Source organism: Syngnathus floridae, chromosome 19 (assembly GCF_059516105.1).
Source record: "Syngnathus floridae isolate MCC-2025c chromosome 19, RoL_Sflo_1.0, whole genome shotgun sequence".
Lineage (NCBI taxonomy): Eukaryota > Metazoa > Chordata > Actinopteri > Syngnathiformes > Syngnathidae > Syngnathus > Syngnathus floridae.
The window spans coordinates 2,129,461-2,149,461 of record NC_142431.1 but is presented as its reverse complement, the minus strand read 5'-3'; the positions used below and the strand labels follow the sequence as shown (position 1 = coordinate 2,149,461).

Genomic DNA, 20,001 nt, shown 5'->3' with positions numbered 1-20,001 from the left:
CGGAAGAAGACCGCCCCCAACCTGGTCATTATCGCGAGAGGTGTAAACGCGACCGGCAAAGTGAATTCACGTAGTGACGTCATTTTATGTTATGTTGAACCCAACGTATATATCTCATTGGTCATTTATTTCTTTTTTAATGTTACTTTAGGATTAGTCTGCAAGACTCTTCATCATGTTCAACATTTATTCAAGGTTCCCACAACTCTTTACAGTTTCATAGCTTCCTTGCAATGCATTTACAGTTCAAGTGAAACACATGGAATGCTTTAACATTAATAAAATAAAAAATACAAAAAGTGACCAGTTTATAACATTCAGAACTGCAGAAGTTAAGGGAAGTGTAACAGTATTAACAGTGATCTCACAGAACTTTAATGAGATATAACCGAATACATATGAGGAGTTGTTTTAGTCCACTTCCTCCATCCTGGATGCATCTTCATCCCCTTCCAGAGGGGGCATCTCCTCAACAGGGGCAGGGGTGTCATCTGGAGTAGGATCATCATCATCAATGCCTAAAAAAAAGAGGAACAAGGATTATGAATTTATATAATAAAACACACGATTCACAGAAAAAAAAAAGCTTGTTGAAGTACTCACCAAGACCGAGCTTGATCATCCTGTAGATGCGATTAGAGTGCGTCTGCGGGTCATCCAGCGAGAAGCCCGATGACAGCAGAGCCGTCTCGAACAGCAGGATAACCAAATCCTTGACGGACTTGTCGTTCTTATCCGCCTCTGCTTTTTGCCGCAGCGTGCCCATGATGGGGTGCTCGGGGTTGATCTCCAGGTGCTTCTTGGCTGCCATGTAGCCCATGGTGGAGCTGTCCCTCAGGGCCTGCGCCTTCATGATTCTCTCCATGTTGGCCGTCCAGCCGTACGTGCTGGTCACGATGCAGCAGGGGGACGACACCAGGCGGTTGGAGACTGTGACCTGTGAACAGATCCAGTATTAAGTCTCTTTGGACTTCCGCCATTTTTTCAGGAAACAGTAAAGCTCTCGCCATATGCTCCAGTAGGACTACATTGGGCTTACCTTCTCCACTTTCTTCTCCAAGATGTCCTTCATGATCTTGCACAAGTTTTCAAACTGAGCCTTCTTCTCCTCCTGTTTCTTCTTCTCATCCTCATCCTCGGGAAGCTCAAGGCCTTCCTTGGTGACCGAGACCAGGTTCTTGCCCTCAAATTCCTTCAGCTGCTGGACGCAGTACTCATCGATGGGCTCGATCATGTAGATGACCTCCAGGCCGGCCTTGCGGAGGCGCTCCACAAAGGCAGAGTTGGCCACCTGGTCTTTGGACTCGCCTGACAGGGAGACAATTTTTGTAAATCATCAGCTCGATTGTTTCAACCCCACGTCAAGGTGGAGAGATGAATAGCACACTCACCGGTGATGTAGTAGATGTGTTTCTGGTTGTCTTTCATGCGGGTTACGTAGTCCTTCAGAGAAACCAGCTCCTCTCCGGATGCGGAGGTGTAGTAACGCAGCAGCTCAGACAGTTTCTTCCTGTTCTGGGAATCCTCATGGATGCCGAGCTGAAATATAAATGTGTGTTAGTAACAAAGTCTGTAGGAGTCCAAAAGCCATGTGGACTTTGCCACCAAACCAACCTTGATGTTCTTTGAAAACTGATCATAGCACTTCTTGTAGTTTTCTTTGTCTTCGGCAAGCTCCGTGAAGAGTTCCAAGCACTTTTTGACCAGGTTCTTGCGGATAACCTTGAGGATCTTGCTTTGTTGCAGCATCTCTCTGGAGATGTTCAGGGGGAGATCCTCAGAGTCCACCACACCCTTGATGAAATCTGCAAAGGACATTAAGCCTGTCAGTGATTTGTTTTTTTGGGGGGCAAAATACATTCAACCAGTCTGTACTCACTCAGGTACTCTGGAATGAGCTCGTCGCAGTTGTCCATGATGAAGACCCTGCGTACGTACAGCTTGATATTGTTCTTCTTCTTCTTGTTCTCAAAGAGATCAAAAGGAGCACGGCGTGGCACAAACAACAAGGCACGGAACTCCAGCTGACCTTCCACTGAAAAGTGCTGATAAAAAAAAAGCAGAAATATTTGTCTGTTGGCAGGAAAAGTAACAGAAGAAATCTGGATCTGGGAAGTTATCAAGTACAACTAACCTTGACAGCCAGGTGCTCCTCCCAGTCGTTTGTAAGACTCTTGTAGAACTCGCCATACTCCTCGTTGGTGATGTCATCGGCATTACGCGTCCACAGAGGCTTGGTCTTGTTCAGCTCCTCCTGGTCGATGTACTTCTCCTTGATCTTCTTCTTCTTCTTCTTGTCGGAAGACTTGTCGTGCTCATCGTCGTCATCCTCGCCGATGTCCTCCATCTCGGGCTTGTCTTCATCTTGCTCTTCCTCATCCTTGTCTTTCTTCTCCTCCTTCTCCTCCCCCTCCTCTTCTGCTTCGTCGTCGCTCACTTCCTTATCACGCTCCTTCTCCACCTGGATGAAAATTCAGTTTGATATTTAATAGTCAGCAGTTACAAGATGGAGCCTGATGACGAATTCTACCTGGCAACTAGCGACCTGGAAAAAAAATGATTACCCGTTTCACTTACATAGAGTGTGATGGGGTAGCCGATAAACTGCGAGTGCTTCTTCACGATCTCTTTGACTCTCCGCTCCTCCACATATTCCATCTGGTCATCTTTAAGGTGCAGAATAACCTTGGTTCCACGACCAATTGGTTCATTAACTGAAGGACAAAACCCAGGTTACAAGTGACCTTCTTGGAGAAGAAACTGTGCTAAGCCAACGGACGGCATGTACTTACTCTTGTCGGCCATGACTGTGAACGAGCCCCCGGCGGCGGACTCCCACACGTACTGCTCGTCATCGTTGTGCTTGGTGATAACCGTCACCTTGTCGGCCACCAGGTAGGCCGAGTAGAAGCCCACGCCGAACTGGCCGATCATGGAGATGTCTGCTCCTGCCTGCAGGGCCTCCATGAAAGCCTTAGTGCCCGACTTGGCGATTGTGCCCAGGTTGTTGATCAGGTCGGCCTTGGTCATGCCGATACCCGTATCGACCAGGGTGAGGGTACGCTCGTCTTTGTTGGGAATGATTTCGATTTTCAGATCCTTGCCGGATTCCAACTGGGAGGGGTCGGTAAGACTCTCATAGCGGATTTTGTCCAAAGCCTTGAAGAGAAATAAGCATTTGTCACTTTGCAAAGTCTTGTTTGGAAAACTCTTGATGTGCAGCTTTTCATTCATCACAAAGCTACAGAGATTAACTACTGCCACCTAGTGGACAAACTTGTAACCTTTCTTTAATAGGGCTGGGAAGTACAGGTTCAGACATGGCTAGCAAATTTGGACCAACTTACATCAGAGGAGTTGGAGATGAGCTCCCTGAGGAAGATTTCTTTGTTGGAATAGAAGGTGTTGATGATCAGGGACATCAGCTGAGCAATCTCAGCCTGGAACGCAAAGGTCTCCGTCTCCTCCATTGGATGGTCCTGTGACTCTGGCATCTTCAGCACAAGAAACATACACTCATTAAAATATGAATTATTATTCATCCATTTTCCATAGCATATGTCCTGATGACAAGTATGGCCAGGAGAACTCTCCCAAAGCAGGTGGTGCAACAGACTGCTTCTGCAGCTCCTTTAATCTATCCTTGAAGCTAAAATCCCATTGCAATCTGCTCTGAGGTCATTTTAAAAGTTTGATTTGATAGTTTAAAGTCTCTACTACTAAATGAAACAGGCTTTACTAACCGCGTGATTTCCTTGTCCTACCGTTCATAACCTCGGATGACGTAAGATTTGACATGCGGTTGCTTTACACGTCATCATTAAAGCTCGGTGTCACCACCTAGCGAATTCAGTCGTCAACTACAAGTTTCTAGAAGGTACTCTGAGATATTGTAATGGAAAGTCTCGTTTGAAATTTAAATGATTCACGATATGGCAAAACGTCTTTTAGAACACTTTTTGTGTGTAAAGATATAAAAACTGTGTGGCATGTCGCTTTAAAACTGTCACATGTAATACTAGTATGGCAAATGCACTCGCTGGGACCATGTGGTCGTCTATCAAAAGCATCGTTTAAATACGATGAATATATTTATCGCATATAAATAAAGCACATTGAAAGGATAAAGAAATAATTGAAAATCCAATTAACTAACAATATTACGCGAAGACTGCAGCTTCATTGGAATTCAGTCACCAAAGCATGGATTAGGATTATCTCTAATAAAAACATAAAAGCATTCTTTGTTTTAAAACCTATTCGAATAATTAAAAATAATAAGTACATATCACGCCATTTTTTTCGTTACACGTGAGATGAATCTGCAAAAATTGAGCGATAATAATTTTGCTTGCAGGATAAAACACGTTTTTCTAGTTTACCTTGGTCTTCTGTGTTTTGGGAGAGTAGATCCCGTTGTCAAAATGCTCGGAATAATTACTGAACTGGAGTGCTGAGCTGGTTTATATAGCCTTTCCTCAAAGGAGAGTGTTCGAGAAGCGTCGACTTGAGCTTAGAGCTTCTGGAACTCTCTGGAATCTTCCTCGATGCCGGCAAAATATCGAACGTTGGTTGGGCTGAATTGGCTGTCAATCAACAAAATAAGGCGGGAGCTATGGAAGCGGAAATGTCATCGAAGGGAGGGGGGGTGGAGCAAACCGCGTGGCGTTCAGGAACATTCCAGAACATTGGAAAAAAATCCAACGTGGTAAACCTCACTTTGTGACGCAATTACCTTGAAGTAATAAAGGCAAGAGTTAATTATACAATACAAAGGGCAAAGGGAGAATGTTCCTTGTATTCCTCCGTTTATTTTATTACAAATTTGAAAGCTTTCATTAAAAAAAAACTTTACAAAAAGACATAAGCTACATATATATTTCCAGTGTGAGGGCATCAACCAAATTTGTTTTGTGTGGGTTTCCCATAATCAGCTATGATTCTAAATATTTGTTGTTTGGAAACAAATTATTTAAATAAGTTACAAAAAAAAGTAGTACTATGAAAGCAGGCGATAGTTTAGTCCACTTCCTCCATTCTTGATGTGTCATCATCGCCCTCCAGAACTGGCATGTCTTCTTCAGTAGGCTGAACGAGGTCCTCAACTGCAGAGTCGTCTTCATCGATGCCTGAGAATTATACATTTTACATTATACATTTAGGCAAACTAAATTTAGATGAAAGGAAATTTGCCAAATGGAAAAACACTCACCGAGACCCAGCTTGATCATCCTGTAGATACGGTTGGCATGCGTCTGAGGGTCCTCAAGCGTGAATCCCGAAGATAGCAGAGCCGTCTCAAACAGGAGGATGACCAGGTCCTTCACCGCTTTGTCATTCTTGTCCGCCTCTGCCTTCACCCGCAAGGTCTCCACAATAGGATGCAAAGGGTTGATCTCCAAGTGCTTCTTGGCTGTCATGTAGCCCATGGTGGAGTTGTCCCTCAAGGCTTGCGACTTCATGATTCTCTCCATGTTGGCCGTCCAGCCGTACGTGCTGGTGACAATGCAGCAGGGTGACGAGACCAGGCGGTTGGAGACGGTCACCTTCAAAGAATGTCGCATTTTGTTATTGGTACAGCAAAAACATAGTCAAGAAGTAATTATCCTTCATACAAACCTTTTCAATCTTCTTGTCAAGAATGTCCTTCATGATCTTACAAAGGTTCTCAAACTTAGTCTTCAGTTCCTCCTGCTTCTTCTTGTCATCCTCATCCTCGGGTAGCTCAAGGCCTTCCTTGGTGACCGAGACCAGATTCTTGCCATCAAACTCCTTCAGCTGCTGGACGCAGTATTCATCGATGGGCTCGATCATGTAGATGACCTCCAAGCCAGCTTTGCGGAGGCGCTCCACGAAGGCCGAGTTGGCCACCTGGTCTTTGGTCTCGCCTGTTTCAAGAGTTTCAGGAGATAAATAGGCCTGTCGGGAAATAAGGAGGACAACAGATGATACAAACCTGTGATGTAGTAGATGAATTTCTGGTTCTCCTTCATCCTTGCAACGTAGTCCTTCAGAGAAACCATCTCATCTCCAGAAGCGGAAGTGTAGTATCGCAGCATCTCGGACAGTTTCTTCCTGTTCTGAGAATCCTCGTGGATGCCGAGCTGAAATATAAATGTGTGTTAGTAACAAAGTCTGTAGGAGTCCAAAAGCCATGTGGACTTTGCCACCAAACCAACCTTGATGTTCTTTGAGAACTGCTCATAGCACTTCTTGTAATTGTCCTTGTCTTCGGAAAGCTCCGTGAAGAGTTCCAAGCACTTCTTGACCAGGTTCTTGCGGATAACCTTGAGGATCTTGCTCTGCTGCAGCATCTCTCTGGAGATGTTCAGAGGCAGATCTTCAGAGTCCACTACACCCTTGATGAAGTCTGAGGAGAAATAAAACAAGGCAAATTAGTCAGTGATGAAAGACCTCAGAAGAACCTTCAGAATGAGATACCCACTGAGATACTCTGGAATCAGATCTTCACAGTTGTCCATGATGAAGACCCTGCGCACATACAGCTTGATGTTGTTCCTCTTCTTCTTGTTCTCAAAGAGGTCGAAGGCAGCCCTTCTGGGTACAAAGAGCAGCGCTCGGAACTCCAACTGGCCCTCCACGGAGAAATGCTGAAGACAAACAAAGCAAGCTTAGAAGGATCCATTGCAACAGTCATATTGACAAACATCTCCTTTATTTACCTTGACGGCCAGATGGTCCTCCCAGTCGTTGGTCAGACTCTTGTAGAACTCGCCGTACTCTTCGTTGGTGATATCATCAGGATTGCGCGTCCAGATGGGCTTAGTCTTGTTCAGCTCCTCCTGGTCCATGAACTTTTCCTTGACCTTCTTCTTCCTCTTGTTCTTGTTCTCCTTGGTGTCCTCATCCTCATCAGACCCGACATCTTCGATCTGCGGTTTATCCTTGTTCTCCGCAGCGTCTTTCTCAGCATCCTCCTCCTTCTCTCCCGGCTCGAGGTCCACCTCCTTCTCTCTTGTCTTCTCCACCTTCAGAATAATGAACAGTTTGAGGATCTTTTTGGTTCCATTTAAGAAGATAATAGTCGCTTACGTAAAGCGTGATGGGGTATCCGATGAACTGAGAATGCTTCTTGACCACTTCCTTGATACGTTTCTCCTCGCAGTATTCCGTCTGATCTTCTTTGAGGTGCAGGATTACTCTTGTGCCTCTGCCAATGGACTCTCCTAAAAGTCACAAATGGATGGAGTTATCTACTGAACATGCTAATGCTACTGCTAATGTTGAGCGAGATTTACCAGTGTCAGGACGGACGGTGAAGGAACCCCCGGCGGCGGATTCCCACACGTACTGCTCGTCATCGTTGTGCTTGGTGATGACCGTCACCTTCTCAGCAACCAGGTAGGCTGAGTAGAAGCCGACACCGAACTGACCAATCATGGAAATATCAGCTCCGGCCTGGAGGGCTTCCATGAAGGCTTTGGTTCCAGACTTGGCGATGGTGCCCAGGTTGTTGATCAGGTCGGCCTTGGTCATGCCGATTCCCGTGTCGACCAGGGTGAGGGTGCGAGCGTGCAGGTCAGGTCTGATTTCGATCTTCAGGTCCTTGCAGGATTCGAGTCTGCTGGGGTCGGTCAAGCTCTCGTAGCGGATTTTATCCAAAGCCTGTCAGAAGAAATCACATAAGCGTTCTATTGTTGCGACCTTTAAGATTGTCCAACTCTTCAAGAATTTACTCTTACATCAGAAGAATTCGAGATAAGCTCTCTGAGGAAGATCTCCTTATTAGAATAAAAGGTGTTGATGATCAGTGACATCAATTGCGCAATCTCAGCCTGGAAGGCGAAGGTCTCCATATCTTCCTCCATGGCACGTGCGGCGTTCTCGGGCATCTATCAAAGCAAATCGAACAAAATCGAAATCTGAACCTAAGAACTGTGAGACAGATGCTAACATGCTAACAACTGTTCTGTTCTTTAAAATAAAACTCGATAAAGATCACCACATGTCTTGGTGGGGGGGGGGTTGGGGTGAGCAGCTGCATATGGTGGAAGAGCACGTGTTCGTCCTGTCAATCAAACACCTCTGCCCCCCCCATGGGTTATCTAACACCTCCATGTCAAAGGAAATTAAATTAAAATATAAGTATTTCAAAATGGTGACGATCGTAGCATGTAAAATTGTCACGGATTTCTCGTTATTCCTGCTGGTGTCCGCCATTGCACTCTTAAGGTCATGTGTTCGCTTCAGCGTAGCTCGTCAACATGGAATATTATCGATTATTTTCTTTCCCTTCATAAAATAGCACAAAATTAGTACAGTGTTAGATTTACGTGTTCCACACTTACCTTGACTATGAAATCTGCGTTGGGATTCCTTTGTGAGAAGTTCTGAATCTCAGTTTCGAGCTGCTGCTGCTCCTTCCGACGAGTGTCTTTGGACACGATGCAGACTCCCACGACACGTCGGTTTCTTTTTATACCTCAGCGGGGGTTTCTGGAAGCACCCATTCAGAAGGTTCCAGAAGATACGAGCACTACCGGGTGGGGGGTTACGTGTGGCGTGAAACGCCAGAGCTCTAAAGTTGACGTGCCCTTGTAGGGCAGCAAAGGCACAAGCAGTGCCTGTCAATCACGACGAGAACTTTCCTGATAGCTCGGCTGGCCATTAGGCCGCAAGACTCCCCCTCGAGCCAGCCTTGCAAGTTCTTCCAGCTGCCATTTATTTGCTATCAGCTGCTGTCACACACAGACACACACACGTTGGAGTTTGTGTAGCATTTATTCATCAGATATTTTCAACTGATTAGAAGTATTAAGCACTTACAGGCATTTTTCATCCATTTTAATTAAAAAAAAAAAAACACAGTGGTGTCCAACATAGTGGTTGAAAAAAAAATTACACTCAGTTTTTTTTTTCTTCTCTCTAATGTTAGGATGGAACATTATGGAGTGTAACGAGCACCACACAATTCAGCCATGAATTGATCGCATTTGCTCATAATAAACTTTCCTATATAGACATCTGTGTTCATCTTGTGTAGTCTGTCAGTTTCTTTCCTTATCTCAACATACACACATATACACACACACACACGTACACACATACAAACTTGAGCTTCCTCGACTCGATGTGCTTGAAAGGCATGCAGGCTGTCCCTCAACACTCGCGTCGTTTGCCAGGCATTAGTAGCAGAGCTGCAGGCTTGACGCTTGCTGACGACACCGACACGCATTAATTATACAAAAAAAAAATTGTTTTATGACAAACAAACAAACAAAAGAGGCCAGGCGGCGGGCATTCGCTCGCTTGCTCCCCTCAGAGTGAATCCGTTCCGTGGCACGGCTTTTGGGATACACTCTTCATTCAAGCGGCTGCCGTCGCCACGGCAACCCAACGACATGAAAGACGAGGAGGGGGGGGGGGGGGGTAAAGAACGAATCAGCGTGAAAGACACGACACTTCCCTGTATCGTCTGATCACCGGCAGCGTGTAGCGGAATAAATATGATCCGCCACGCGGGATCCATTACTTCCAAATAACCGCAAATATTAAAATAATGATTGCATTAAAGAGTAAATTAAAAACGTTTGAATTCCGAGGTTTCATCAAGGCTTATTATTAATATTATTATACATTCATAATATTGTTTATCTGTGGGGGGGGCGCGCGTATTGGCTCCCCAGCCAATAAATGGAACACATTTCCGTAGGAAACACTCGCACCTCATTGGCTCGACACAGTGGACCGACCGATCCTCCGATGAGGTAAACCGAAGCTCCTTGAGCCCCCCAATCACCAAAAAAAAAATAAAAAACTTGAGGCGGGTGGCTATGTGTGCGTGCGTGTTTTGGGGCATCCCTCATGGATGGAGGATACGGTTACCGCGGTAACGAGGGTGACATGTCGTTGAGCAGAGAGAGAGAAAAGGAGCGGGGAGAGTCTAAACTTCTTCTGCTCCTTTCAAGCCGATTCGTTCGTCCTCTTGTCAATCACTGCGAGGCTTCTTCAGTGAGAAGGCCATGATGCCGAAATGGTTGCTGAGTTGCTGGACCTGCACACAAGGGAAGGAAATTAGTGACACTTGCCAAATAACAATACAACAACTTGCCAAATAATGTCCCCTTGCAAAATAATAACCAAAAGTAGACTTGCTAAATAATGAAGCCATCAGAAGAACACTTGCCAAAACCCCCCCCACAAATCTTGTGAATTAAGTGTAGTAGCCATGTCCTCACCACCGACACGCCGTAGTGTATGTGCGCCAGCACGACGACGGCAGTCCAAAAGTACAGCAGTAGCGTCTCGTCGGCCACCAGGCCCGACACGGCCAGCGTCACCACGGCGGTCATCGGCACCAGTAGCCAGCTTAGCGGCTGGCAACGTGTGTTGCTCATCTGACACACAATCAGCTTGCACTGCAACACAAACATGGAAACGTAAACAAAGTCTGCTTGACAATAACGACAAACTGCAAAGAGCGTTGAGTGGAAGACACCTACCGTGACGTTGGCGAAAGCCGTGCCCACCATGAGGTAGTAGAGCCTGGGCTGGAGCTCCAGGATTTCGGATGGAGAGAAGAGCACCCAAACGGTGGAAATAGCAAAGAGGAGCACGGGCGACAGGAAGGGCAGGAAGGCCTCGTAGACGCTTTCGTGCTTCAGCGAGTTACTGCGGTACGCCCTGAACAAACACGACTAAGTCGAACCCGTGCTAACTAGCGGTCACGACGACGACAACAAAACCTACCTGAGGACGTTGACGAGGCTCATGGGTAACGTCACTGCGAAGGAGCAGGCTGAAAAGCACCGAATGAGATTTCAAGACTCGTATTGTTAAGATGATTACCTTCTTGCTAGAAAGTGTGATTGATTATTGCGTCTTACCAACGATCATGAAGGTGAAAAGGTCTCTGTAGAGGAAGTTGAACAGGACGGGCTGGTACCAGGTCTCCACGCCCACCACTGCCGTCACCACGTAGACCAGGGAGATGGTCTGGAGCGAAGAAGAAGAAAATAAAATCAATAATCATTTTAGTCATAAGTGTGAGATGACGCGTCTTCAAGCTCACCACTTGGCTGATGTCGTAACCCCACGGCAAGAAGAGCACGCCCGTGTTGTACTTCTCCCAGTGTGACAGAATAAAAGAGAAGAGCACCACCCAAAGGATGTAGTAAAGCGTGGCCACGCCCACGCCGCTCTCGCCACGCCCAAATATGGAGTAGACAGTAGCCACGAAGAAGATGCAGGCCCAGCTGTCCAGCCCGTGGTCAAACAGCTCCCCTAGTGGCGTGGAGGAGTTGGTGCGGCGCGCCTGCTTGCCGTCCACGCCGTCTGCAAAGCGGAGGCGATGTCAACACGAGGAGGGAGGAGACGCAAGTGAGGTTACTCACCTAGTGTGTAGGCCAGGAAGTTGAAGAGCCCCGCCGTCACCCACACCCAGCTAGGCACATGATCCTGTCCGATGGCTGAAACAAACGGGCACAAAATAATTGATTGTGCACATTATTTAGCAAACATCAATTTCGGGAGATTTTTTTTGGGTGAACAGACCTGAGGCATTGAAGTCATAGTCGTAGAAGGCCAGCATGAGGAAGTTGACCACCAGGAACATAAAGCCGGTGAACGTGATAAGATTCGGAGCCAACCATTTTGGGAGAAACTACAATGAAAAACAAAAGTGTGCTTGAGCAAGCAACGCCCTTTCAACCTTTTTTGCGTAGATCTTTTTTTTTAACCCAGAAATTCAAGGTCACTGGTCTCTTCCATGTTTGAAGAACATTTCCAAACATTTCTTTCCCAGTTCTTCTCATTGATGTCACTTTTGATCAAATATCCTTCAAATTAGAATAGACAGCGACAGCCATATTTGCCAAAGACAATTCAAAGATGATGCAACATTTTCAGGGAGTGTCACAGTAGTTGTCAAAACACACACGCAAACGTGTTTCTCACCTTCACAACAAAGTTCCAGAAAGGGTGCATGACGTAGATGGACAAAGGATTGGAGTCCACCGCGCTGTACTGCAAACACACACATGACGTAAGTTGTCACTGTGACACGTGCACAAATGCAGCTCATCAGAATTACTAATAGTCTTGGCGTGGCATTATCATTTGTCTCCACGTCACCTTTGCAGATACCTGCAGTTTGGTTTCGTCTTTTAATCATGCACATTTCCCGAGACACCATCTAAAAGTGTGTTTTGAAAAGGAAATATTCAGGCAGGGTCTGACAGATCAGTAAAAATCAAATATCAATGATGAAATTTTACAAATATTGCTGAAAACAGTCAATAGATGACTTTGTCATTCCAACTAGAAGATGCTAAGTAAGCGTGGTGACATTATGCTAATTTTGGAAGGCAACAGGAAGGATGAAACCGCAAGGAGACGTGTGATCACAGTACAAGCTCGAACTAGTCTCAATTCTTCAAAAACTTGCAGAGAGCTTTTAGATTTGCCATTTATGAACGTTTCCATTTTTCGATTTTAAACAAGGCAGTTTTATTCATGCATTGCATACACATAACACGTGACTCACATAAATTGAGAGAAAATTGCAGGGCAAATGAAGTTTAGAATAAGTATTGCTGTCAAAAAGGGGCAGATTTGAGCAAATTTGAGCTCAGTAAGAAGTCTAACAGATTAATGTACAAATTGCTTTTTGCAGATATTGCAGGTTATGACCAGCGTTTAATACATGCACATACAAATGTACGTATCCTCATTCACACATAATTGATTGCATGCATACACACGGGGGCTAGCCACTTAGCATACTACCTTGTATTTGTCGAAGCCTGCGAGTTGCTCTTGTGTGACGTATTCGTAGAGAAAAGCCATGTTGGAACAGTCCGTCGCCGCTACGCAAAACAAGAAATGACAATCAAACTCCTTCTCGTGCCGGGCGAACGTGCCGGGTTTAATTTTAGCGGCTAGGCGACGTTAAGCGATCATAGACCGGAGCCGCCGTCGGTCACGCCGTCTGACGTGCGATCGGAACACTCTGGCCGCTCCTCCCTGAAACAAGACGACATGCTATCGTTGAGCTCACTAGCGACACCAAATGGTCGGATGACCATAACGCGTGGGAGGGAAGGAAACAAGAGATTAAAGTACACGGCCATCAGCAGACTTCCATCAATATTTAATTAATTTGGTAACAATAACAACGAGACGAGTCAGTGACGCAACTTCCTGTTCAGTGTGCGTGTGTGGGGACGATTCGTTGAACGAATCTTTTGAATGAACTGATTCTAAAGATTCAGTTCACTTAAAAGAACTGGAATGTACATCACTATTACAGAGCCACCTGAACGCTTCATTGTAGATAGGTTCTCATATTTGCCTGATGTCAACGTAACACAGCTATGACAAAAGCAGGGATGCTTTGAAAAATAGATATGGAGCACGTCCCCAAAACGTCACATTTACTTCCGGGGGATGCACTCAATCAAATTTGTCATTTCACTACGGCAAATGGCTTGAATGATGATCTTAGCCTTTTTCTCTACCACCCTAAATGGGCCGTGTCATGGAAAAGATGCTGCGTGGGATAAATCGCTTCAAAGGAACATTGAATACCTACTGTAATTTACATTTCATCAGGTAATTGAGTCAAAACTATGAGCAAATTCAGACACTAAAAGTCAAATTTTATTGATTTATCACATAATTAAAAAGAAAATACACGAGGTCGTAGACTGCGTATTGACATTTTCAGGAGTTCCTTGAACGCCTCATGTATAGCGACCATACGAAGAGTTTGAGGGAGAAAGGGGGGCGGCAACATGACATCAAAACATACGGATATCGATCAACAACATCATCGATCGGATCAATATTTGATCGTTTGGTCTTGCACCAGCAATGATATGGAGGAGACACGATGTGAATTAGGACCGTAGCGATCGTCCTTTCTTCCTAGCAACGACCGCTAGCTCGGCAGCTAAGTTGTCCCCTGTAGCTTAGTAACGTCAAGGGGCGTTCAGGGACCAAAGAACATAAACGTAGTATCTAAGATATTTAATAATCGGACTGTATAAAAATCAAACTCTCTTTTTTGGCTGATGTGGCATCGCGAGGTTTTAAATCCCGATGCCTGAGCTTGTTTTGTGGGTCAGCTGTTTGTCGTGGAGGCGCTGGTGGGACCGAACCTGAGCCATTGTTGTGTCCTGCAGGATAAAAATGATCGGATTCGTTGGAAACAATCACATTCGTCACATTCTCATGCATTATGTGGTATGTTAATAATCAAATGTTGTCAAATGCAAGTGTCATTTGGTCGTGGTTGTAGTTTTTGCTCCCGCCTCTGGGTGTCGCTGTTATCTGTTTATATTGTCACATCCACCGGCCCAAGTCTAATAAAGTAATATTTTTGAGTTTTGAAATGGGGGGGATTTTTTTTTTTTTTACAAATAATATTACAAATATTGCACATTAATTATTTTTGGGTGACCACTGGATCAAATATTGAAAGTCCATGATTTTAACATGACTTAAAGATTTCACTATTCAGTAATGTATTTCTGTATTTTTGTTGTCAAGTTTGATTAGGTTTTATAGAGGGTGAAAACGTCCTTAGAGGAAACTCCTCTCTCAGCCATGGAGGTTCGCTTTGGCAACATTGTATTCAGTTCCAAGTTCGACTCGGGCAACTTGGCCCACGTGGAGAAGGTGAACAAGCACATACCGAGCCTCCTTAATGATGGCACTCAACTCGGGGGGGCTGCATCCCCCGCCAACATCCCAGACTACGAGTTTAACATTTGGACTCAGCACGATTGCGCCGGAACGGAACACGAGAATGGCAACAGGTGACTGTTGGATGTTATTTTTATTACACAACAATAAATAAATAAATGAAAAAAAATCTGCAAAAAGTCAAACTGTTATCTAAAACGTCATATAAACGGTGATTTATGATTATTATTATTTGTGTGAGTAGAAATTTCTAATTCTAGAGGAAAAATGAATCATAATTGTAGGAGACGTTGCAATTTTATGAGACAAACTTTCATGAAGGACTGCTGTTTGATTATGTCAAATTTTGTGTTTGAGGTCATGGTTCTACTTCAGCGTGCAGGGCGCAGTCCCTGGAAGGCTGCTCAAGTTCAATGTGATGAACATGAACAACCAGAGGAAGCTTTACAGTCAAGGCATGGCGCCACTCGTTCGGACTTTACCCGGGAAAAACAAATGGGAGAGGATCCGAGACAGACCCGTCATTGAGGTACCAAAAAGTAAGCATCATTATTATTGCTAATGATAACACCCCTCTCGTGCTTCGATAGATTGTACGGAGTCAGTTCATACTGTCCTTCACTCACCGCCTGCTGGACATTCGAGGTGCAACCACCTTCTTCTCCTTCTGCTTCCCTTTCTCGTACACCGAGTGTCAGGAGATGCTGCGGTGCTTGGACGACAGGCACCGTGACGCGGCACGCCTCGGTCCTGCCAGGTAACACTGCAAATTTAAGAAAAAAAAAAATTTGTAATGTTCTTGCTGTGTGTGTCAGCTCTCCAGACGAGGTGTACTACCGACGCGAGCTGCTGTGTCGCTCTCTTGACGGCAACCGGGTGGACCTCCTCACTGTGACCAACTGCAGCGGAATGATGGACGAGCGCGAACCTCGTCTGCCGCAGCTCTTCCCCGATGTCGACACGCTTCGACCTCACCGCTTTGAGAACAAAAGGGTACAAATACACGTAGCGAATATCTGGCTAATTTGTAAAGCTCACGCGTATTGCTTGGTAGGTGTTCTTCCTAAGCAGCCGCGTGCACCCCGGAGAGACGCCGTCCTCGTTCGTCTTCAACGGCTTCCTGGACTTCATCCTGAAGAAAGACGACCCGCGAGCTCACGCGCTCAGAAACATGTTTGTCTTCAAGCTCATCCCCATGCTCAACCCGGATGGCGTTGTGCGAGGCCACTACAGGTCAGAACAATGTACCCTGCACTTTATTAGGTACACCTGCACAGTTTCAATATTTTTAACGTGTAGGACCGACTCACGGGGCGTGAACCTGAACCGCCAGTACATGAATCCCAGCCCCGAGCTGCACCCGTCCATCTACGGCGCCAAAGCACTACTGCTCTACCACCACTCGCACAATCGTACGACACACAAAAATGCGCAGGCCAGAACGCCCACAAAGGCTAGCGATGAACACGAGGTTCCAGCCCTCACCGCCCTGGAAGTCAGCCTGAATCAGCGTAACGCAGCCAAGGATGCGACCCCTCCGCAACCTGAGGTCACCACGGCGACGGCGCACAACGGCTGGACGGCAAAGAACAATGGCAGCGGTTTGTCCAACTCTGAGATTGTCACGGCCGCCGTAGTGCCAGGTAGACCGCCAAAGCCGCCAAAAGTGGCACCACCGGAGGCAAAAAAAGAGAAGCAGGAATCCATTCCGCACAAAGAGGGGGGCGTGGCCTATTACGTGGACTTGCACGGCCACGCCTCCAAGCGAGGCTGCTTCATGTACGGAAATAATCTGCCTACTGAAAGCCAGCAGGTAAACTCTGACCAGGCCATTTCAAAAAGCTGCTGCAGCCAAGCAGGAAATAAAATGGTTCTTCCCGTGTGCACAGGTGGAGAACATGCTATACCCGAGGCTGATCGCCCTCAACTCCCCACACTTTGACTTCCAAGGTTGCAACTTCTCTGAGAAGAACATGTACGCGCGGGACAAACGCGACGGCCAGTCCAAGGAAGGCAGCGGACGGGTCGCCATTCACAAAGCCATCGGCATCCTGCACAGGTAAAAACACAAGGATGACATCACCACAATACATCAGAAAACAAAATCGGGTCTTTGCTGTTTTTTAGTTATACGTTAGAGTGCAACTATAACACGGGAAAGACTCTGAATGCCATCCCACCGGCGTGCCATGACAACGGGCGGGCCACGCCCCCTCTGATCCCAACGTTCCCGCTCAAGTACACGCCGGAAATCTTCGAACAGGTACAGCATCTGTCAAAAAAGACGATTTAGTCCTTTTAGCATAAGCCTCACAGTTCCCCGAACCAGGTGGGACGCTCGGTGGCCATCTCGGCGCTGGACATGGCCGAGTGCAACCCGTGGCCGCGGCTGGTGCTTTCAGAGCACAGCTGCCTGGGCAACCTGCGGGCATGGGTGCTCAAGCAACTCCGAAACACCAAAGTCCCGAGCGCCCAACAAGGTACACACCCGCCGAATAAAGGGAACCAGCACCCCGGCAAGGCGTCGCCACCCAAGACCTTCATCAAGTGAGTTGACACACACAGCCACCATTTTGGACACACTCTTAATGGCAATGGCTCGGCAGCGGTCTGAGCGCCCCGACCCCCGAGGGGTCCTTTACGCGGGTGCGCTGCAACAGCCAGAGCAGCAGCAGCCTGACGCCGTCCCCCAAGACCCCCAACACGCCCAGCTTCGCCTTCGGGTGCCCACCGCCGCACGCCAAGAACCAAACCGGCAGCGCTGGCGGCAGCCGCGGTGGGCGAGGCGGCGGTCGCAAATCTGCCGGGCCCACAAAGGGTGAGTAGCCGTTTTTGCGCCTCGTTACATCCGGGCAGCCCCTCAGCATGCCCCCCCCCCTCCACTCCCGCATGTTCGTCAGCAGGTGTGTCTGTCTCTGTAGACACCAAAAGTGCGGAGAAGAGACGCCCGACTCCCCACCATCACCGTGCTGTCCTGCGTCCCCCTGGCAACAGCCATACACCCGCCCGCCCCCCTCCGCCACCCTCACCCCCCCATTCCTCCTCTTCCTCTTCGTCTTCGTCATCGTCAGTGTGCGCGGTGGCTGCGGCGGCGGTCTCCACCACCATTGTTGGTGTGTACTTCCTCCTGTTCGCTTTGGTTCAGGTGGCAATGCAAGACTATGATGCATTTAAAAATAAATAAATAAATCACCCGCTTTGTTGGTTTTTCTCGGCAGGTTTGGGCTGCGCAGACAAATCAGCTTTACCCCCACGCCCCAGCCGAAACGGAAGAGGAAACCGAAACTCAGGCCACCGCGCCGCCACAGCGGTTAGCATCTGCTCTTTTTTTTTTACACGCAAACTATTTTTTTTGATAATCTTTTGTGTTCATCTGTTACAGACTCCTAAAGAGAGTGGGCCAGAGCATATCTTAGCCTCGGTCAAATTTACCAAGTGAGTCTCCAAAATTAGTTTTCTTTAGTACATTTTTCATCATTTTGGGATATTTGGCTTTGGAATTCTAAGTTTGTGTCACACACGCAGGTGCGAGCTGCAGCCACACGTGGCCGCACGCAACAAGAAGGCAGGGGCGTCCGACAGTACCGCGCCGCGTCTCGTTAAAAGCCGCCAGAAGGGACTCATTCAAGGTAAAGTGTTGGCATGCTAGCAGTAGCGGAGAATGCATGACTATGTTCTTTTTCGTGCCCTGCAGGAGCCGAGGACGAGCGAAGCAAGCAACAGACGAGTAAATCCCACAAGAGGACCACGTCCCGAAGCCATGTTGTGAAATAGTGCCGACCAAAACTGGAAATGCATATTTCCTCAACGCTGAATTGCCTCGGGGAAAAAAAAATTAACGCTAACCTTGAAACTGACCACTGCTTCATCTGTTCCTAATGAAGTGGCCAGCAAGTGTCATGTACTGTTTATTTTTCATATTATTAAGTGCAATCGTATTGTCGTCGTCAGGTCCAAGTGCCTTCACAGTGAGTATAAGCAAGCGAATTCATTTCATATCACCTTCATCAAACACTATACTGTGACACCCTAACGTGTAAAAATGCAGTGATAGCTTGACTTACAAGCACCCCAAATGATTTTTTTGAAACTAACACTGGAGATGCAAAGCAAATGGGCAAGGAGGACACTTTCAACCATTTCAAATTTCCGTTCTCAAGCTTACACTGCACACAGCACAGAATCTCATTCTGTAAAATGTTGCCTATTGGAAGTTGTATGCTGCTCATTTATACACAATGGATGTTGTTGTGTGTTTTCATAGATTCCAGCAGGTTCCTTTTGAGCAACACAATTTTTAGATACGTGCTTTAACGCCCTATCATTTGTTGCTCTTCCTGCGATTGTCATAAAACCACGTCACATGCAATATGTTCTCTGTGGACCAATAAGTGTTAAATATATTTTGTCACCATCATGTGTACTGTGGCTACATTAAACTAAATGATTACCACACACTTCACATGAGTTATTTTGTTTTACTTAACTGGTCTGAAAATAAGTTTGAGAAATGCGCGATATAAACGAGGAAAGAACATTTCTTGGCATTATTTATTTAAAAAAGTAACTACATAATCCTCGGGAAATCATTTTGGGGGGAATGTTTGTTTCCTGGGTAGTGTGGTGGCGACGATTCCCATCTGTAGAATGAAAAAAAAAATTGCTGCCATTAAATCTGCCACACTGACTTGAAAACAAAAAAATACTTTTTAGTAGTACCTCCACTTCCTGATAATATCCTCATTTAACCCGATTTTTCAGGGGCTTTAAAATTAGATAACCTAGTTTGTGTTCACATCGTTGCGATAAATTATCTTAAATTATGGTGTAACCCAGTTCTCCTGTGCATGAATGTCACTAAATCTTTTCCTACCATGATGGCACTCACCTGCCCAGGGTGCGACCACTTTTTAGTCCTGCTTCTTGGGGTTGTTGACGGCCACGTAGTGGTATAGTACCACCAGCAGGAATAGGGACACACCAAGCATGTTGGCGAAGATTGCCAGCTGCACGTCAGTCACCATTCTGTCAAGTGGAAAACATCTGATCATTTTTCAATTAAACTTTCAGTCAAAACGGCACAATGCATGCAAACAACCTATGGACACACAGACAAAATAAGAAAACAAAAGGTTCTTGTTAGATTGTTTGGAAATGCGACAACTTACGTTATGTTTTTAATAGATTTTCTTGGAGGAACGTGATAGTTTTATGAGTGAGCTCACAGGAGGCGACCTTTGCAATCTCTTCCGGTTCAAAAGGAAAGACACGTCACGTTAATCCGGCTGGATGCTGCGTTCAAAATACTACGTAAATCTGATTTACCTATGACAA

The 20,001-nt window shown here is 46.3% G+C and overlaps 5 protein-coding genes across 7 annotated transcripts; 1 reads left to right on the top strand and 4 right to left on the bottom strand.

Moving 5' to 3' along the window:
• Nucleotides 1–173: 173 nt before the first annotated feature.
• LOC148381549 (heat shock protein HSP 90-alpha) lies at nucleotides 174–4,550 on the bottom strand. The gene is made up of 11 exons (XM_088362088.1): nucleotides 4,383–4,550; nucleotides 3,348–3,494; nucleotides 2,793–3,159; nucleotides 2,578–2,714; nucleotides 2,135–2,461; nucleotides 1,880–2,045; nucleotides 1,615–1,805; nucleotides 1,392–1,539; nucleotides 1,040–1,308; nucleotides 604–937; nucleotides 174–518 (listed from the first exon to the last, which is right to left on the bottom strand). The coding sequence occupies exons 2-11, from the start codon at nucleotides 3,492–3,494 to the stop codon at nucleotides 412–414; spliced, it is 2,193 nt and encodes a 730-aa protein (XP_088218214.1). The 5' UTR covers nucleotides 4,383–4,550; the 3' UTR covers nucleotides 174–411.
• Nucleotides 4,551–4,791: 241 nt separating this feature from the next.
• On the bottom strand, nucleotides 4,792–8,574 carry LOC148381548 (heat shock protein HSP 90-alpha 1). Its single transcript, XM_088362089.1, has 11 exons — nucleotides 8,310–8,574; nucleotides 7,704–7,853; nucleotides 7,260–7,626; nucleotides 7,054–7,187; nucleotides 6,684–6,989; nucleotides 6,446–6,611; nucleotides 6,180–6,370; nucleotides 5,957–6,104; nucleotides 5,620–5,888; nucleotides 5,213–5,546; nucleotides 4,792–5,129 (listed from the first exon to the last, which is right to left on the bottom strand). The coding sequence occupies exons 2-11, from the start codon at nucleotides 7,851–7,853 to the stop codon at nucleotides 5,020–5,022; spliced, it is 2,175 nt and encodes a 724-aa protein (XP_088218215.1). The 5' UTR covers nucleotides 8,310–8,574; the 3' UTR covers nucleotides 4,792–5,019.
• Nucleotides 8,575–8,723: 149 nt separating this feature from the next.
• selenoi (selenoprotein I) lies at nucleotides 8,724–13,235 on the bottom strand. Its single transcript, XM_088362097.1, has 10 exons — nucleotides 12,748–13,235; nucleotides 11,917–11,985; nucleotides 11,515–11,623; nucleotides 11,355–11,429; nucleotides 11,033–11,295; nucleotides 10,848–10,956; nucleotides 10,711–10,759; nucleotides 10,464–10,644; nucleotides 10,200–10,379; nucleotides 8,724–10,015 (listed from the first exon to the last, which is right to left on the bottom strand). The coding sequence occupies exons 1-10, from the start codon at nucleotides 12,805–12,807 to the stop codon at nucleotides 9,905–9,907; spliced, it is 1,206 nt and encodes a 401-aa protein (XP_088218223.1). The 5' UTR covers nucleotides 12,808–13,235; the 3' UTR covers nucleotides 8,724–9,904.
• A 96-nt stretch (nucleotides 13,236–13,331) lies between these two features.
• agbl5 (AGBL carboxypeptidase 5) lies at nucleotides 13,332–19,129 on the top strand. 3 transcript variants are annotated; one of them, XM_088362082.1, is made up of 16 exons: nucleotides 13,332–13,572; nucleotides 14,512–14,780; nucleotides 15,025–15,196; nucleotides 15,258–15,424; nucleotides 15,483–15,660; nucleotides 15,722–15,900; nucleotides 15,967–16,480; nucleotides 16,557–16,726; nucleotides 16,795–16,930; nucleotides 16,997–17,214; nucleotides 17,274–17,485; nucleotides 17,571–17,780; nucleotides 17,886–17,977; nucleotides 18,050–18,102; nucleotides 18,193–18,296; nucleotides 18,362–19,129. In XM_088362082.1, exons 2-16 carry the CDS (start codon nucleotides 14,569–14,571, stop codon nucleotides 18,439–18,441), a joined length of 2,697 nt encoding a protein of 898 aa, XP_088218208.1. In that variant the 5' UTR covers nucleotides 13,332–13,572; nucleotides 14,512–14,568; the 3' UTR covers nucleotides 18,442–19,129. The 3 variants fall into 3 exon arrangements, with proteins under 3 accessions (XP_088218208.1, XP_088218210.1, XP_088218209.1); XM_088362083.1 differs by having other exon boundaries at nucleotides 13,336–13,572; nucleotides 17,589–17,780; XM_088362084.1 differs by lacking the exon at nucleotides 17,571–17,780 and having other exon boundaries at nucleotides 13,335–13,572.
• Nucleotides 19,130–19,200: 71 nt separating this feature from the next.
• ost4 (oligosaccharyltransferase complex subunit 4 (non-catalytic)) lies at nucleotides 19,201–19,848 on the bottom strand. Its single transcript, XM_088362117.1, has 3 exons — nucleotides 19,836–19,848; nucleotides 19,556–19,692; nucleotides 19,201–19,307 (listed from the first exon to the last, which is right to left on the bottom strand). Exon 2 carries the CDS (start codon nucleotides 19,689–19,691, stop codon nucleotides 19,578–19,580), a length of 114 nt encoding a protein of 37 aa, XP_088218243.1. The 5' UTR covers nucleotide 19,692; nucleotides 19,836–19,848; the 3' UTR covers nucleotides 19,201–19,307; nucleotides 19,556–19,577.
• Nucleotides 19,849–20,001: the final 153 nt, after the last annotated feature.

What these genes read in the sequence shown, in the direction of transcription:
- LOC148381549 (XM_088362088.1), bottom strand. Translation starts at nt 3,494, where the DNA reads ATGCCAGAGTCACAGGACCATCCAATGGAGGAGACGGAGACCTTTGCG. An exon ending in GCTACCCCATCACACTCTAT is followed by an intron (nt 2,462 to 2,577) that starts GTAAGTGAAACG and finishes ATTTTCATCCAG; the next exon opens with GTGGAGAAGGAGCGTGATAA. An exon ending in GCTCATTCCAGAGTACCTGA is followed by an intron (nt 1,806 to 1,879) that starts GTGAGTACAGAC and finishes TGTCCTTTGCAG; the next exon opens with ATTTCATCAAGGGTGTGGTG.
- LOC148381548 (XM_088362089.1), bottom strand. Translation starts at nt 7,853, where the DNA reads ATGCCCGAGAACGCCGCACGTGCCATGGAGGAAGATATGGAGACCTTC. An exon ending in TCTGATTCCAGAGTATCTCA is followed by an intron (nt 6,371 to 6,445) that starts GTGGGTATCTCA and finishes ATTTCTCCTCAG; the next exon opens with ACTTCATCAAGGGTGTAGTG. An exon ending in TTGACAAGAAGATTGAAAAG is followed by an intron (nt 5,547 to 5,619) that starts GTTTGTATGAAG and finishes CATTCTTTGAAG; the next exon opens with GTGACCGTCTCCAACCGCCT.
- agbl5 (XM_088362082.1), top strand. Translation starts at nt 14,569, where the DNA reads ATGGAGGTTCGCTTTGGCAACATTGTATTCAGTTCCAAGTTCGACTCG. An exon ending in TGCCTACTGAAAGCCAGCAG is followed by an intron (nt 16,481 to 16,556) that starts GTAAACTCTGAC and finishes CCGTGTGCACAG; the next exon opens with GTGGAGAACATGCTATACCC. An exon ending in GCCACCGCGCCGCCACAGCG is followed by an intron (nt 17,978 to 18,049) that starts GTTAGCATCTGC and finishes CATCTGTTACAG; the next exon opens with ACTCCTAAAGAGAGTGGGCC.
- ost4 (XM_088362117.1), bottom strand. Translation starts at nt 19,691, where the DNA reads ATGGTGACTGACGTGCAGCTGGCAATCTTCGCCAACATGCTTGGTGTG.